The following is a 16787-nucleotide window of genomic DNA, read 5'->3' on the forward strand; positions in this document are numbered from 1 at the left end:
TTTCCTCCAAAACATTATTCTTTTCTTTCACTTTGATTTTTCAATTTTAGAGAGCGATGTTTAAGACGAAACTTGAACAACACTATGTCATTCAAAATTATTTCCTCAAGTAGACAAGGAGCAGATCATAATCCTAAATTTAAAGCAACAGTAATTGTTAACGGCGTTTCTTTTGATTCAAGAAGCTCAAAATGAAGCTGCTAAATTTGCTTTTCAACATTTTACTTTGCCTTTTCAAAGACCTGTTTCCTCTTCTTCTTCTTTGAAAGGTGATTTTTTTAGTTAGTGTTTTGTTTCAAGAGTTGTTTGTTTTTTGTTGATTTGTGTTTGAATTGTGTCAAGGATCTGGGAGGAAAGTTTTGGAACAGGTCACGTCACCTAAGGCTTCAGTTGAGTGTTTTCAGAGGCCTGTTTCTTCACCTAGTTCAGTTTCTTCCTCAACAGGTAGCAATTTTTCATTTTTTGCATTGATTTTACTGTTTTTGAAAATAGCTTCACCTACCCGATGCTGATATTATAACTATATCTCATCAAGATTAATGCTGATACTGTAAATGTTGTTTCGCCTCATGTTTTAGATGATATTAATATTTTGATCCTTGATTATAACAAAATAAAAAGAGTAACTAACAGAATCATTTAAGTTTTAGGGGCATATGGTTGAAAAGCTCATAAACTTTTAACCAATGAATACAACACTCTCAATGGGTCAGGAGATGCTCCATAATAGCACATTCTCTCTCCTTTACTTTTACTCCTTTGTATCATCTCTCCTGGTGTCATGTAAGACACTGAAAAAGGAAAAAAAATAATCATTTTTCTTCCACTAGACTGAAACAACTTGCATTGTGATATTTTGGCTAAAACTCGAGAAACATATCACCCTAACTGCAAGTGAGACATATTTGTCAAACATCCTATTTGTAGTGACAAATAGTGACACGTGGAGTTTATTTTTGTTACATTCTTCTCTTAATAATCGAACGTTTAGAACATGGGACACCGCTATGGAGAACTCAAACTAATGAAGGCCTACCAATTACATGATCATGCATAATTGGCATACTGAATTGGTGGATGCCAAGCTCATGTACTTAAATAGCAGTCCATAAGTTGGCGTGAATTTTGTCACTTTGTGGGGGGCATTTGGGCTCTGTTTGTTGATAGAAAATGTTAAGAAATATATTGGGTTTTAGAAACCTTTGCAGTCGATAAACTCACACCTAAGTTTTCACAATTGTTTCTTCTTCTTCTTCTTGGGCAAGTCGCAACCTCTATAATATGTACAACTGAATTGAAACTTCCAGATATCTTATATTCTTATGAGCTACACAGATCGACCAACGGGAGTTCAAGAAATTTCCAAGATATATACATATGTTTCCTAGTTGTAAACTTAGGAGATTTCGTTTGGTAAAGGATTATGATTTGACTTGTTTCCGAGTGATCGTCCAAAAGCAGTGGAGGTTTTCTGTCTTAAAAGTCAAAACAATGGGTTTCGTAAGGAAATACGACCTTTGAGATTGATGGTGTGGAAACAATTATGACATTTTTGTTGAATTCTTTTGCTTCTTTCAGTTCCCATATGATCAGTAGAGTCTCTATTGTTTCTTCTTCCTGTGCAAGTAGCAACCTCTATAATATGTACAACTGAATTGAAACTTCTAGATATCTTGTGAGCTAGACAGATCGACCAACGGGAGTTCAAGAAATTTCCAAGAAATATACATATGTTTCCTAGTTGTAAATTTAGGAGATTTCGTTTGGTAAAGGATTATAATTTGACTTGTTTCCGAGGTGATCATCCAAAAGCAGTGGAGGTTTTCTGTCTTAAAAGTCAAAACGGTGGGTATCGTGAGGATATATGATCTTTGAGATTGATGGTGTGGAAACAATTATGACATTTTTGTTGAATTCTTCTGCTTTTTTCAGTTCCCATCTGATCAGTAGAGTCCCTCTATCTTTGAAAATCTTCCTAGCAAAAAGCTTTATTGTTCAGAACAGACTGTTCCATATGAGATTAGACATGGCTTGCTAAATTACTCTCTTTTGGTGGTGTTGGATTGTTCTCACTGTAATTAGTCCGTGAGCGGAGCGAACATTTTGGGAGAAGGGGGGGTTATGCAGACAAAAACCAACTTGGTTGGTTTCTGTCTGTCTGTCCTCATCTCTTCCCTTATGTTTTTTCTCTTCGTCTCTCTCACTATCCCTTTTCCTCTCCCTCTCCAGACACTCTAAATCTCCACTCCTCCTTCTCCATCTCCACTCCTCCATCTTCCTCTCCCACTCCGCTCACCCCCACTGCTTAGCAGTATACTAGTTAAATATCATGGTTATCCTATTGTTCTTGTCTGTTAGTTTTCGAATAAGTATGTTAACTTGTATCCACTGTTCTAAAAATCGGTCTAGGCGGCGGCCCGGTGCCCAACCGACTCGCCTAGGCCCAAGTCGTCTAAAAAATCGGTGGACCGACTAGGCGGGTCTAGGTGGACTGATTAGGCGGGTCTAGGCAGTCCAGTCATTTTTTTTTTTCTTTTTTTGAATGATTAAATGTCAAAAATTAAAAGCCCGTATAGGCTTAAGATTTGAATGAGTTTAAAAGACTAAAGTCTAATGTAAATTATATGATAACAAAGAGTATGTTTTTATATGAAGTCGATATTCTTCAACTATTATGCATTTTTGTAATAAGTATCTTTGTTTGTGTTTATTTTTTGAGTTATGGTAAATGATTTTCTTCATTTCTTGTAGTATAGGCTATATATATTAGGAAGAAAAACCGTCTAGCGCCTAGCCTGTCTAGACACAGCCTAGAAGGCCTAGGCGCTAGGCGCTCTCCCACCGCCTGACTACCGCCTAGCATTTTTTAGAACACTGCTTGTATCTCAACTTCCATTCTATATTATTTTGAGGAAGTCATTTGTCTTACCTGTGAATCTTGCCCATGGATGTGCAATACTTGTACAAGAGCCAGCTGCAAAACTACGCTCAGAAAAGGGGCCTCAGCGTGCCTGTTTATTCGTGTGTACGTGAGGGCTCACCCCATGCTCTCCGCTTTAAAGCTATGGTCACAGTTGATGGTCAAACCTTTGAGTGCCCCACGTTTTGTCGCACAGTAAGGGAAGCAGAACATGCTGCTGCGAAAATCGCTTTGTCCTCGTTATCAAAGGATGATGGCATCCAAGAGGCAAGTTTTATGTCACTCATGGCCTTCATAGTTCGTACTTGTTAGCTGTACTTATGGTGCTTTTTAGCTCTTCTACATCTAATCAGTTATTCATGTCCATCCTTCTTTCAGGATGATAGTGGTCTCTACAAGAACCTATTACAGGAATTGACTAGAAAAGAAGGTTTCTCCCTTCCAGTTTATACGACAACCAGATTTGGTGAATCTCATGTGGCAACATTTACTTCCACTGTTGAGGTAGAAGGTGATATTTTTCATGGGGTAGCAGCAAAGACAAAGAAGCAAGCAGAGATAGGTGCAGCGAAGGTTGCTTATTTTTCTTTGAAAGAGCGTAAGTTCTTCACCCTTATTCTATTTGTGCCGTGTACCTTCCACTGAAAGAAATATTTCAACTTGCGAGCCTAAATTTTGTTTTTCATGGTGTAAGTAGTTTCTTGTAACTCTGTTGGCCATTGATATATAGATTGTTTCTTTGTCTCTAAGATAGCATATATTGCAGTTTTGGATTTCTTCAATGCTTGTTATAGGGTGTTAAAATTAATTAATGCATGATGAAGATTAAAATGAAAATATGAAAGGTACATGAACGTATTCACAAGTAAAATGGGACTGAAATCCTCTGACAAGAATAATGCCAGATCCCCTTGACTATTTGCTGTAACAGGATCTGGTTCTTATGTAGTGGGATTCCAAATGCATCTTATTGAAAATTCGTTTTATTGTTTTAGGCCTGGGATCGTCTCTGTAAAAGTCCATTGACAAGCATGACCCATCCTTCATTGTTGTTGTTGTTGTTTTTTTTTTAATGTTTTTAATTTTTAATTTCTCTTTTTGTTGTTGTTTTAATTATAACTTCTCTAATTCAGGTCAAATGAGTAGAAGGCATGTATCTCTATCCCAGAGTGATGATGATGCAGAAGACGCTCTTGAATGCATTTATTCCAGCTCAAACTCCGCTAGTCTCACTGTCGACTTGCAACAGAAGCTGAATCTCCAAGGTATCTTATTCAACTCCAATAATTGTTTTTTTTTTCAATATAAATCTTTGGGGCCGTTTGGCAACCATTATGATAATCCATTATATGACAAATAATATATTATGAGTTCATAATTGATTTTGGATATAAAAAAATTTGTTTGGTAAAATTTTTTAGAAACCATTATACCATTCTCAAAATGAGATAATACATTAAAACATAAACAAAAAAAAAGTAGCTTAAAGAATGAGAAACAAAAATTATGGAGCCTTCCTTTTGAAATGAGTTGCCATATTTTGATTCTTTTTGGTAATTTCTCTTTCCATTTTTGGTTTGGTCATTAAATCAATAATTGATTTGTATTTGGTTGTTTGGTATTATTTCTTCCATAAATATTTATCTAAAAACTATTTGTGTTAGAATTGATTTTAGAAACATAATTATTTCTACTTAAAATGGTTGCCAAACGGCCCCAAAGTTATTCTCCAATCTCAGACTCTAATCACCCTTTGCAACTCGTTGAGTGTATGGCTGTATGTGCACGCGCTCACACACACACACACACTTTTATTAGTTATTCTACATGCTCTTCTTGATTGCTTCAAATACTGCACATGTTGGTTTCAGTTTGGTGGGTCAACCACTTGGATCAGGCATAACCTGTTAATGTGATAGCAGTAGGTGCCTATCTGCAAGGGTCTACAGTTTGGTTTTAAGATAATATAAGAAGAAGCAAAAGGCTTATAGTATATTTCAAATGAGGTTCGATTATTGATGAATTTATTGATCGACGTGGTCATGGTGTTTGGTGGTTTTGGACTATCAATGGATTTTTTGGTACCCACAAATTGTTCAGTCTAAAATGATGATACCATAGATGGTATGTTATAACTTATAACTTGCAGAACAAGGAACTGATCTTTGTTGTTTAGTTGTTATTTTACTGTTTTACATAACGAGTTCTCTACACAGCTTTCCTTGAAGCCATAGGTGTAATTTAATTGTACAAGTGCCAGAACACGAAACTAATCTCCCTTAAACATGAAATATTAGCATGACTTTTTATGTGTATAATACAGATCTTTCATCCATGCTAGGCATAAATTTATTTGTAGACGAGTTAAACTTCCAAAACGTATTCGTGACATTAATTTTTGGCAGATGCAGGGCAGGAAGCTGTTTCATCTGAACTCACCAACCGAGTGAAAGAGATGGTGCTGATCATTCATCAGCTCATCTACTAAAACCAGGAAAAGTCACCAAACAACAATGTATCTTTCTCCCCTGACATTACCTATGATCATCTGCAAGTCCCACTTCAATTGGTAGCTTCACCAAAGGATGGTTCCTCATCTCCTACCACTGTTCTGGAGCCTGATCTCTATGTCACAAAACAGAAGACAGATCTCAAGTTACTGTGCAACAGGATTCTGGTTTATCCTCGCAAAACAGACTTGAAGTTTCGAAAGGATATCACTGTGTTGCCGTTGCCGTTCAGTGATGACGAATGGGTGGCTGTGAGATTGGATTATCCAAAGTAACAAGTTAACTAATGTCTCTGTATGTGCAAACAAACTTTTGTTTGTGCCTTCACTTGGCGCATTTGTTCGTACTACTGCCCAGAGTTCAGTTTGTATTCAGTCTTACTTACTGGACTAAATTGTTAACTTACTGCGAAACTCAAAACTATAAACCCTTATTTTCTTTATACCCCTAACTCTAAAAGATATTAAGTAATACGCCTGAGAGATTATTTATTTATGTTTTCTTGATTAGAATCTACTAGATTGATATGGAACCATTAATCCACATACAGATACGAGGTGGTGCAGTTTTGACACCTTACAACGTCTTTGGAAAATTGACGGAAAGGGGATACAGTTCGATATAAGTAGATTTTGTGGCTTGATCATAACTAAAGGTTTCACGATATCTCGAATAAAGGCCTTCTGATGCTTTTGTAGATTTCTCCATGATTCTGTTATTGTGTAGGGATTTTGCTAATTATTGCGACCTGCATAAGGACATTTTTTTGGGTAGGTAAGCGAGGTTTTTGTAGAGATCCCCTACCTCTTTTTTATTGAATTAAAAGCACAACTTGTTACTCTCACATACTCTTTTCCTTATGCATCCTCAGTTACAATACTCCTAAGTTCCTCTGAGAAAGAACTAGGCATTAGTTCAACCAAGTTTACATTTGGGATACGTGTTGGAGTTATCCCTCACATGAGGAGAAAGCGAGCCGATTCGCGAGGATATGTCGGGCGCTTTTCCGCTTCGAGGAGGCGACGCGCTTCGTGTTGTGAAATCATTCCAGTGTTTTGGGCGACGACTGAAAGCTCGAGGAGGGAGGCGCCGCTTCTTCGTGGAGGCATTCGGTGTTTTGGGCGACGCGCTCGGAGGAAGCGCACAGCGCTCGTGCCTTGGAGGCATAACAGTGTTTGAGGCGACTTCGGTGGGTCCGATTTTTCGTGGGCCTCATTCATTACGATATAACCGTGAAATTTGTTTTTTCATATAAAAACAAAATCAAGGTTTTGGAAAACCTAAGTCAGAAGGATTGAAATTCAGACTAAAACAAAGAGAAAGAAACCCAATCTTGAAAGCTATCAAGATTGAAAGATAACATTTACAGAGATACAACCCTGTAAAGAGATAAGAGTGATCTAGTAAGGTGAGAGACTGAAAGGAGAGATTATAATATTCCTTCCCACTTTATAAAGAACTAGCTCTTGTGGAAGTAGGCACCATTGGCCGAACTACGGTAAATCTTTGTTTTGTGGTTTGCCATTACTGTTTTACATTATTATTTGTTGTTGATAATTGTTTAACGAGTTGGGCATGTTAGTATAGGTTGTAGTTGATATTTAGATTTTGTTCGGAGTTGAATTGTTTCCATATACGAGTTATCTGTGTAGTGGGGGAACCGATTGGTATTGGTATAAACCCCAACAGTGGTATCAGAGCCTTGGTTAGAATAGCCTAGGGTGTTATCCAAATCTTGGTTGGAAGGTGTTTGACAAAACTCCTGAGAGAAGATTTGAGTTTAAATAACTTGAAGAAATGGACAATTCCGTGAACACTCGCATGACGAGTCTGAATAGGAAGAACTACACCATTTGGAAAGCTAGGATGGAAGACTTGCTCTATTGCGAGGACCTGACACAATCCATTGAGAATGGGGGAGTAAAACCGGATACAGTATCCGATGCCGATTGGAAGACGCTTGATGAAAAAACGATTGGGTGCATTAGACAACGGATTGACAACAATGTAATTCGCCTTGTATCCCAAGAGACCACAGCTTTTAGTCTGTGGAAGATTTTAGAAGACCTCAACAAGAAGACAAGAAAGGGCGCCGCATTTAATAGCTCCTATCTTTCGAGAGATCCTTGTTCTGAAAAGCAAGAAGAGAAAGGCAAAAACCATCTCACTTTAGAGATGGTGACAAAAAAAATCTAGGGAGCCGAAAGCGGAACCTCCTAAGAAAGACTTGTCGTGCAATTATTGCGGTATCCATTGCCACTTCAAATATGCATGCATAGAATTGAAGAGGGATGAGAAGACTAGTACCGCACATGAAGACAAGTTAGAGTTGAAAAGAAAGCACCACCGGTAGTAGAGACGCCATTGCGGATATCGCTTCACATGGTGAAGTAGGAATTAATGTCGAAGGTGACGAGTTATGCTTGAGCACTTCATGCGAGTCTGAGTGGGTGGTAGATCTGAGGTTCTTCTTACCACGTCACACCCCACAAAGAGTTTCTTCACTACCTACAAATCTGGTGATTTTGGTGAGGTGAAGATGGGTAACAGTGGAGTCTCGAAGATTATAGGCATTGGAGATGTTCATATAGAAACCAATGTCGGCTACACCTTGACACTCAAGGATGTAAGACATGTCCCCGACATTCGACTAAGCTAATTTAATTTTTGGGAAATTAGATGGCGATGGCTTTGTAAACTCGTTTGGTAATGGGGTATGGAACCGAGTAGAGGTTCCATTAGTAGCGAGGAAAGAAAACTTGCTCTCTTTACAAAACACGAGGCTAGTTTGTGTAAAAGCGAAGCGAATCTGTGAAGAAGCTTCATCCGAATCTGGCACAAGAGAGGCGTGTCACATGGGCATAAAAGGGATGGAAGTTCTTGCTAAGCAAAAGGCCTTGCCAGACATCAAATGTCACAGCCCGAATTTCTAAACAATAACAAAGTGAATATTTGAAATATAATTATCTCAAACATCACTAGGTTCACTTGTTTAAAAACCCAGACTATGACGGAGAATACTACACATACAAACCCTAATAGCCATGTCATAAAAGAAACCACTTAAAATAAAATAATCCCAATAATTATCTGCAATGTCTTTATTAAGGTAACATCCTTCCAAATAAAACATCAAACAACTCTCCAAATAAAATTCATCACTACCATGTTCTCATGCCATGAAAAAGGTAAACTACGTTATTACATTCTTCCAACAAAGAAATCAAACCTAAAAGAAAACTAACGATTTGCTCCGGTGCCGCGAATCACAATCTGCGCCCGCGGTTCCCCGCCTTCCACCTATGTTCCCAAGAACACACCCACGTTGCCAAAACAAAGCAAACATGGGTCAGCAAAATGGAATTTGCTGGTATGAGTAGACTAACCACATATAAACATTTCAAATCCTTACTTATCCCACTAACACTTTAAATCTATCATCACCTAATCATTCTCGGCTTGGAAGACAGGTAGTTCAGTCATCTCAAACGGCATAGTTTCTTCCCAACCAAAACTTCCATTTTATTAACTTCCATCTTATTAACTCATTCTAATAACTCGTTTTAATATCTAAATAAATGAATTACACTTACCGATATCCGCCGCTGAATAAGGGTAGGACCGCGTCCCTGCACAAAATATTATTAAGTCATACCCTCCTGCAAAAGAAAGTTAGAACTTATATATATAACATATGTAGATATCCTATATGCATTCAAAAGTAAGCCCAACACACTCACATAATCAAATCAATTTCTCTTATCAATTAATCAATTACTTTTCTTATACACCCACCCTTTAGTACCTACTCCACGATTTGCACTCCACACATTTGCCAAATCACACATTCCTGTGTGCCTCTCTCCCACCGAATACCACAATATCATAGCCATCTCCGGGCTTTCATACACATATTTCACGGACCTCTTTGGGCACAAAACTCGAAGTCATTCATGGCACATTCAATGAATACCTTAGGTCATTCCGCCACATTCAAGGAATACCTATCATATCACTAGCGGGCCATTCATGGCACATTCAATGAATGCCCAGGTCATTCCTGCCACATTCAAGGAATACCCAATCCTACATTCCCGCATACATTCAAGGAATACAACTAACCCATGGCGAATACCTTAGTTCCTCTTTAGAGCGATCCACAATCGGTCATTCATGACACATTCAATGAATACCGGGTCATTCATGGCACATTCAATGAATACCCTTATATACTTATTAACGGGCCATTTATGGCACATTCAATAAATGCCCACCTAACATATGACTTCATGGTCATAAACTAAATTCTAAAACTTGAGGTGGAGAGTTCTAAAAGGGTCGCGGTAAATTTTGTTTTACGATTATTGAACTTTATTGCATAATTTATTTGAGAGAGCGTAGGAAAATCTTGATTCAATTATTTTTGGTTTACGCGTTATTAATTTCATGAATGTATAAGTGTCATAACGTTGTGTATCGCAAAAGACTGAAAAAAAAAAACACAAAGCAGTAAATACACGTACACAAGTATATTTATAAAGGTCCTAGCCTAAGTCAAACATGCTAATTGTCCTAGACTTATCCTAATAGACCAAATCATAAATTTAGGAAAAAATCAAATTTTCGGGTCAACTGGTCAAAGTCAACTCTGGTCAAAGTCAAAGTCAACTCTGGTGAATAGTCAAAGTCAACTCTGGTCAACTAGACCTAAACTCCAAAAAACCCAAAAGCCCAAATCCTAAGGCCCATAGTCTAATCTTAAAAGTCAAATTTTAAAAAAAACCAAAAACTAAAAGTCCAAAAGTAAAAAGGTATTAGCCCACGATTTTGGCCCAAGCCCAAAATCGTTTTTGGCTACTGTTCATCTCCTTCCTCAAACAAAACTTCCTCCACCACCGACCACCACAACAGCCACCACCGGCCACCATGACAGAAAAAAACCCAGCAGTTTTGATCCTCACTAAAACCCCCACCTACCTATACCATCAAAGCATGATTCTGTTATACTGAAGAAAATTCGACCGACGCCATTAAAGCTCTCTCAGAGCTTCCACAGGTATCGCTCGGCACCACTGAGCCATCTCCACTCAACACACAACCCTCAACACCTTCCCACATCCTCCATGTTCAATTCCAACCAACAAAACATTCACACAACTAAAAAAAAACGGAACTGTTTGTGATATTGGTCGAACGCCATTATGGCTGTTTCCAAGGCTTCCCCTCACCCAATCAACCCAAACACCAATTCAATCATCATTCACAGTTAACAATTTATCATTACCACAAAGCAATAAAACCACACTTCAAAAAAAACAAAACACGGTTTGGTGCTGCTGATGGCGACGCCATTGATGCTATGTCCGAGTTTCGGCCGAGTCAATTTAGAGTCCAGTTATTTACCAATTCACTATGGTAACATATAATCAAATTCCATAGCTAAACAAGAGGAGAGAAAGATAGAATAACGGCAGAATAACAAAACCGTAACAAAACACAGTATGAACACAGCCCATTTTTTTCTAACAAATAACGAGAAATTTATATATAAAAAAAACATAAAGTATCTACTCACTGTTATAAACCGAACAGCTTCCCGAGAGCCCGACGTCTACTGTCACGCGAAACGATAATCTTTCTCGTTCAAAACCCCTTTTTTTTTCCTCTCAGTAAAACTCTCCCTTTTTTTTTTTTTTCTAAAACTCTCGTTTTGTTTTTCCCTCAAACTCTACGTGAGAAACCCCTATTTTTTAGTTTTTAAAACCTCCCCCGTAAAACAAGGGTTTTAAACCTATCTACTTACTTACGGGCTTTTATCCTATCTACTTACTTACGGGCTTTTACCCGAACTACTGGATATCCTATTTCTGTTTTATCTGTTTACATTATTATTATTATTATTACTATTAATATTATTATAGAAAAAGCAAAATAAAAGACGGGGTGTTATATCAAAGGTACACATTTAAATACATATACTCACTGTTTGGTAGGAAAACAACACAGGGTGTCTTTCCAATGATTCCCGTCTCACAAGAAGGACAATGTCATTGAACTTGTTCACACTGATTTATGTGGTCCTATGAGAGTAAAGTCCCACCAGGGAGCTTTGTACTTCTTGACCTTTATTGATGATGCGTCAAGAAAGATATAGGCCTATAGTCTGAAAACCAAGGATGAAGTGCTTGGCGTGTTTGAGAAATTTCAAAGCATGGTGGAAAGAGAGACTGGAAAGTTGTTGAAGTGTGTTCGCTCAGATAATGGGGGTGAGTACATAGGGCCGTTTGAAGAGTATTGCCAAAGTCATGGGATTCGTCATGAGCAGACCGTTCTCAAGACACCGCAACATAATGGAATTGCAGAGATAATGAACCGTACCATTGTAGAGAAGATGAGATGCATGCTATCTCACTCTAAGCTACCTAAAATCTACTGGGTAGAAGCAATGTGTACAGCCGTGCATGTGATCAACCTATCGCCGGAAAAGCCTCTGAATAGTGACTATCCAGAGAGAGTATGGTCAGGCAGAGATGTTGATTATGGATACTTGAGGGTATTTGGGTGCAGGGCATTTGTGCATATTCCGAAGGATGAGAGATCCAAGCTAGCTTGATGACAAAGCCAAACAGTGCATTTTTCTAGGTTATGGAGATGAAAAGTTTGGTTACAAACTCTATGATCCGATTAACAAGAAGGTAATCCGAAGTCGAGATGTTGTGTTCTTGGAAGACCAAACCATAGCAGACTTTGAGGAGGGTGAAAAGCTACAGGCTTTCACAAATGATCTTGTTGATTCAGAACCAGAAGTTCCTACTGTGGAACGTGCAAAAGGCATTGAGAATGTAGAGAACCATGAGTTTGAAGCTCATGATGAGAATCCTATTGCTCATGATGGGATAGAACCTATTGGTATAGAAGATCACGGATGAGATGCATGAAACCTTTTTGAGTAAGAAGAAGTGCATCCTCCTAAGGCACCGGCCAGATGGGGCAAGGAGGAGGACGGATGAAGAGAGACAAGCTTCAACCGGGTATTCACCATAATCGTATATGTTCTACTATCGGATGGTGGAGAACCTATGTACTATCAAGAGGCACTTGAAGGTACAGACAAAGAAAAGTGGTTGAAGGCCATGCATGACGAGATGGATTCTTTGCATAAGAATCACACTTATGAGTTAGTTGAGAAATCGCAAGGACGAAAAATTCTCAAGAATAAGTGGATATACAAAGTCAAGCATGAGGAGAACAATCCTCACCCAAGGCACAAGGCTCGCTTTGTTGTGAAGGGATTCGGTCAAAGGAAAGGGATTGACTTTGATGAAATTTTCTCTCCTGTAGTGAAGATGACTTCTATCCGGGTGGTATTGGGTATGACCGCAAGTATGAACCTAGAGGTTGAGCGGCTAGATGTTAAGACAACTTTTCTTCATAGAGACCTTGAAGAAGATGTCTACATGGACCAACCCGGAGGGTTTGAGGTCAAAGGCAAGGAGCACCTAGTATGCAAGCCGATAAAGAGCTTGTATGGGTTGAAACAAGCACCGGAGACGATTGGTACATAAAGTTTGACTCTTTTATGGCGAGAAGCAAGGATACAAGAAGTCTGCTTTTCGATCATTGTCGTTTGTTGGAGATTTCGGATGGGGATTTCATAGTGCTATTTCGTATGTGGATGATATGTTGATAGTTGGCCCAAACATCAACAAGATATCAAGTGAAGAAAGACTTGAGTAAGTCCTTTGAGATGAATGATTTGGGTCAAGCAAAGCGGATACTTAGGATCGCGGATCATTTCGTGAGAAAAGAGTGGGAAGTTGTGGCTTTTCAAGAAAGCTACATTGAGAAGGTGTTGAAGAGATTCAACATGGATCAAAGCGAAACCCGATCGGTTGTCCGCTTGGTGGCCAGTTCCGCATGACCAAAGAGATGTGTCCAAAGGGTGAGCATGAGCAGAGTCAGATGGAAAAGATTCCTTATGCATCCGCAGTGGGCAGTTTGACATATGACATGGTGTGTACTAGACTGGATATTACTTTCGCCGTTAGTGTTGTAAGCCGATTTCTGTCAAATCTGGGGCAAGAGCATTGGGAAGGTGTTAAGTGGATATTGAGTGGATATTGAGATATCTCAATGGCACTTTCAAATCATGTTTGTGCTTTGGTGAAAGTAAGCCCTTATTTGAAGGCTACACTGATGCAAACATGGCAGGTGATGTTGACTCGATGAAGTCCACCTCCGGTTATCTGGTTACTTTTGCAGGGGGAGCAGTTTCTTGACAATCTAAGTTGCAAAAGTGTGTTGCCCTCTCCACTACAGAAGCCGAGTATATTGTAGCCACTGAGTGTTGCAAAGAGATGCTATGGATGAAGAGGTTCTTCGACGAACTAGGGCTAAAGCGAAACGGTTTGTAGTTCTATGTTAATGACGGTCGAGGCGCCATCCACTTAAGCAAGAATCGAGTTTTCATTCTAGATCCAAGCATACACGCGTGTGTTATCATTGGATTAGAGAAGTACTTCGAAGACAAGCATTTGTGTATCGAGAAGATCCATACCGACAAGAACGGGTGGGATATGATGACCTTTCAAAGTCTTTACCGAAAGGTAAGTTTGATATTTGCTACGCTACCGCGAAATGGTAGCGAGACTCCTCTGTTGATTTGGAAATTGCATGGAGGTATCCCCCTCACCGTTAGGGAGGAGGAGATTGTTGGAGTTATCCCTCATGACATGAGAGAAAGCGAGAGCTGATTTTGCGAGGATATGTCGAGGCACTGCTGCCGTAAGAGGCGACCGTCGTCGTGAAATCATTCCAGTGTTTTGGTAGCGACTGCGCTTCGAGGAGGCGACTGCTTTCGCGGCGATGGAGACATTCCAGTGTTTTGGGTGCAACCTACGCTCAGAGGAGGCGCACCTGCGCTCGTGCCTTGGAGGCATAACAGTGTTTGGGGCTTTTTTGCGGCTCGTGGTCCGATTTTCGTGGGTCGCATTCTACGATGCGTGAAATTTGTTTTTTCATATAAAAACAAAATCAAGGTTTTGGAAAACTTAAGTCATAAGGATTGGAATCCAAACTAAAACAAAGAGAGAGAAACCCAATTTTGAAAGCTATCAAGATTGAGATATAACCTTTACAGAGATACAACCCTGTAAAGAGATAAGAGTGATCTAGTAAGGTGAGAGATTGAAAGGAGGGATTGTAATCTTCCTTCCCACTTTATAAAGAACTAGCTCTTGTGGAAGTAGGCACCATTGGCCGAACCACGGTAAATCTTTGTTTTGTGGTTTACCTTTACTACTTTACATTATTATTTGTTGTTGATAGTTGTTTAGCGAGTTTGGCATGTTAGTATAGGCTGTAGTTGATATTTAGATTTTGTCCGGAGTTGAATTGTTTCCATATACGAGTTATCTGTGTAGTGGGGAACCGATTGGTATTGGTATAAACCCCAACAATATGTGACGCTAACGCATCGGCTAATCTATTAGCTTCTTTGAATATATGACTTATAGAGAAAAACTCCATTTGTGTCTTCATATCTTCAATGCTCTGCATCATCTTATTTGCTACCCATGGGTGCTGACCTCTGCTCTGGAGAAAAGATACTACATTGCTCGAATCTGTTTGTGCTGCCAACCTTGTTATATTGTACTTCCTTGCCAGTTTCATGCCTTGTTCCTCCACCTGCAATTCAATCATACCAATGCTGTGATGGTAAGACTGCCATTTGCAGCTGCAATTACCAACCCCCTGTCATCTCTTATAGCAACAACCTATCCTCCTGCATCTCATTGAAGTGTGCCGTCAGTGTTCAAAATGAAAACTCCTCTTTTTGTTGTTTCCCATTTGCATAACTTAATTTCCCTTGTGCTCACCTTTACATTAACATTCCATCTTGTCATGAAATCTTGCAGTTCTGCTCCTTGTTCCATCATCAAGTTCAGTGAGTGTAGCTTTATCTTTACATCTTGTAGCACTCTCTGGATGATGTGGTCTGCACTATTGTGTTTGTTCGGAAAGATTCTTGAATTTCTTTCCATCCACACCCGATAGACAAACCCATTCAGCAATAATCTGATAGCGTCTTGCTTCCCTCCTATTCTTGCACTGATTTTGAGTAACCATGCTATTTCCAGTTGCCAATTGCTATGTCTCACTCTATCATATCCTGTATACCTTAAAAGTTTGGCCCATATGTATTGTGCAAAAGAACATTAAAAAAACAGATGATCCTCTGTCTCCTTGTGTCGCCAGCATAACACACAAAGGTCTGTAGCAACTACCTTCTGCTCCTTTAGTTTGCTCGTAATTTTCAGCCCACCCTTTAATGCTAACCAAGTAATGAAAGCATGTCTAGGTATTCTGTTGGTGAACCACACTAACTGATGCCAGTTTATTCTTTGCCTAGGGCTCCTTATGTTCTCATATGTGTCCTTCAAGCTATAGTCTCCTCTCAAGGAAACAATCCACACCATTTTATCTTCTCCTCCCACAATATCCACTATTTCCTCCATATGCATGACGATATCTGGTAGATGTCTCCTAACACGATGGGGGATACTCCACGCACCATTCTGGATCATTTAACTCACTGTAGAGGTCATTCTGCAAGTGGAGTCATGTATGAGTGCTTGAGGAAATTAAGTAACGCTTCAATATGCCTGCAGGATGCCATAGATCGAGCCAGAAACTTGTTCTCTCACCATTGCCAATTTGATGCATGACAATGTCTGAAGCTTCTTTCCTTGTGTTTAGTAGGTTCCTCCGGTTCCACAGAACAATCATTTGGTACTTTCAGTTGCCAAAAGATGCATTTTTTTATCAAGTTCTTGTGCACCCACTCTGCCCATACTGTATCTTTCTTTGTCAACAACTTCCATATTTGCCTCATGATAGCAGCTTCATTGACTTTCTCCAGTTCTCTCAAGCCCAGACCTCCTTCATAGTATGAAGAGCAACTTGCATCCCAGCTGATGAGTGCATGGGATTGGTCACAGTCAGGCCTCCCCAAAGAAAATTCCTGCAAATTCTGTTAATCTCCTTCACGGCACTTTTAGGAATCATGAACGCTGCAAACTAGTACATTCTGTTAAGCCCAAGGACTTTATTTGCCTAGAGTAACTTGTAATCTTGTCCTTGCGTGATATTGCGAAAACCGTACAGAGGTTTGTTGTTGTTGTTCTCTCTCAAATACGCCTTCGTCATGATAATTCCTTCTAGACTCCATCAATAGGTTCGCATTTCATCAGGTTTAGAGTTGCACAAGCCCGCCCAGTTCTCATATATTCAATTAGATACGTCAATCGGCCAACCTTGAAAGGACATCTAATTGGAGGGCAGGGTAGAAAGATAAA

The 16787-nt window shown here is 39.3% G+C and overlaps 1 protein-coding gene across 5 annotated transcripts; it reads left to right on the forward strand.

Moving 5' to 3' along the window:
- Positions 1–137: 137 nt before the first annotated feature.
- Positions 138–16624, forward strand: LOC147479892 (double-stranded RNA-binding protein 3-like). 5 transcript variants are annotated; one of them, XM_086581508.1, is made up of 6 exons: positions 138–269; positions 343–444; positions 2969–3187; positions 3299–3518; positions 4054–4185; positions 5326–5872. In XM_086581508.1, exons 3-6 carry the CDS (start codon positions 3065–3067, stop codon positions 5406–5408), a joined length of 558 nt encoding a protein of 185 aa, XP_086437634.1. In that variant the 5' UTR covers positions 138–269; positions 343–444; positions 2969–3064; the 3' UTR covers positions 5409–5872. The 5 variants fall into 5 exon arrangements, with proteins under 5 accessions (XP_086437634.1, XP_086437633.1, XP_086437632.1 ...); XM_086581507.1 differs by lacking the exons at positions 138–269; positions 343–444; positions 5326–5872 and adding exons at positions 16101–16187; positions 16352–16624 and having other exon boundaries at positions 489–3187; XM_086581506.1 differs by lacking the exons at positions 138–269; positions 343–444; positions 5326–5872 and adding an exon at positions 16101–16624 and having other exon boundaries at positions 489–3187.
- The last annotated feature ends 163 nt before the right edge of the window (positions 16625–16787 follow it).

This window comes from Coptis chinensis, chromosome 8 (assembly GCF_015680905.1).
Source record: "Coptis chinensis isolate HL-2020 chromosome 8, ASM1568090v1, whole genome shotgun sequence".
Classification (NCBI taxonomy): Eukaryota; Viridiplantae; Streptophyta; class Magnoliopsida; order Ranunculales; family Ranunculaceae; genus Coptis; species Coptis chinensis.

What these genes read in the sequence shown, in the direction of transcription:
- LOC147479892 (XM_086581504.1), top strand. Translation starts at nt 2,945, where the DNA reads ATGGATGTGCAATACTTGTACAAGAGCCAGCTGCAAAACTACGCTCAG. An exon ending in AGGATGATGGCATCCAAGAG is followed by an intron (nt 3,188 to 3,298) that starts GCAAGTTTTATG and finishes TCCTTCTTTCAG; the next exon opens with GATGATAGTGGTCTCTACAA. An exon ending in TTATTTTTCTTTGAAAGAGC is followed by an intron (nt 3,519 to 4,053) that starts GTAAGTTCTTCA and finishes TCTCTAATTCAG; the next exon opens with GTCAAATGAGTAGAAGGCAT.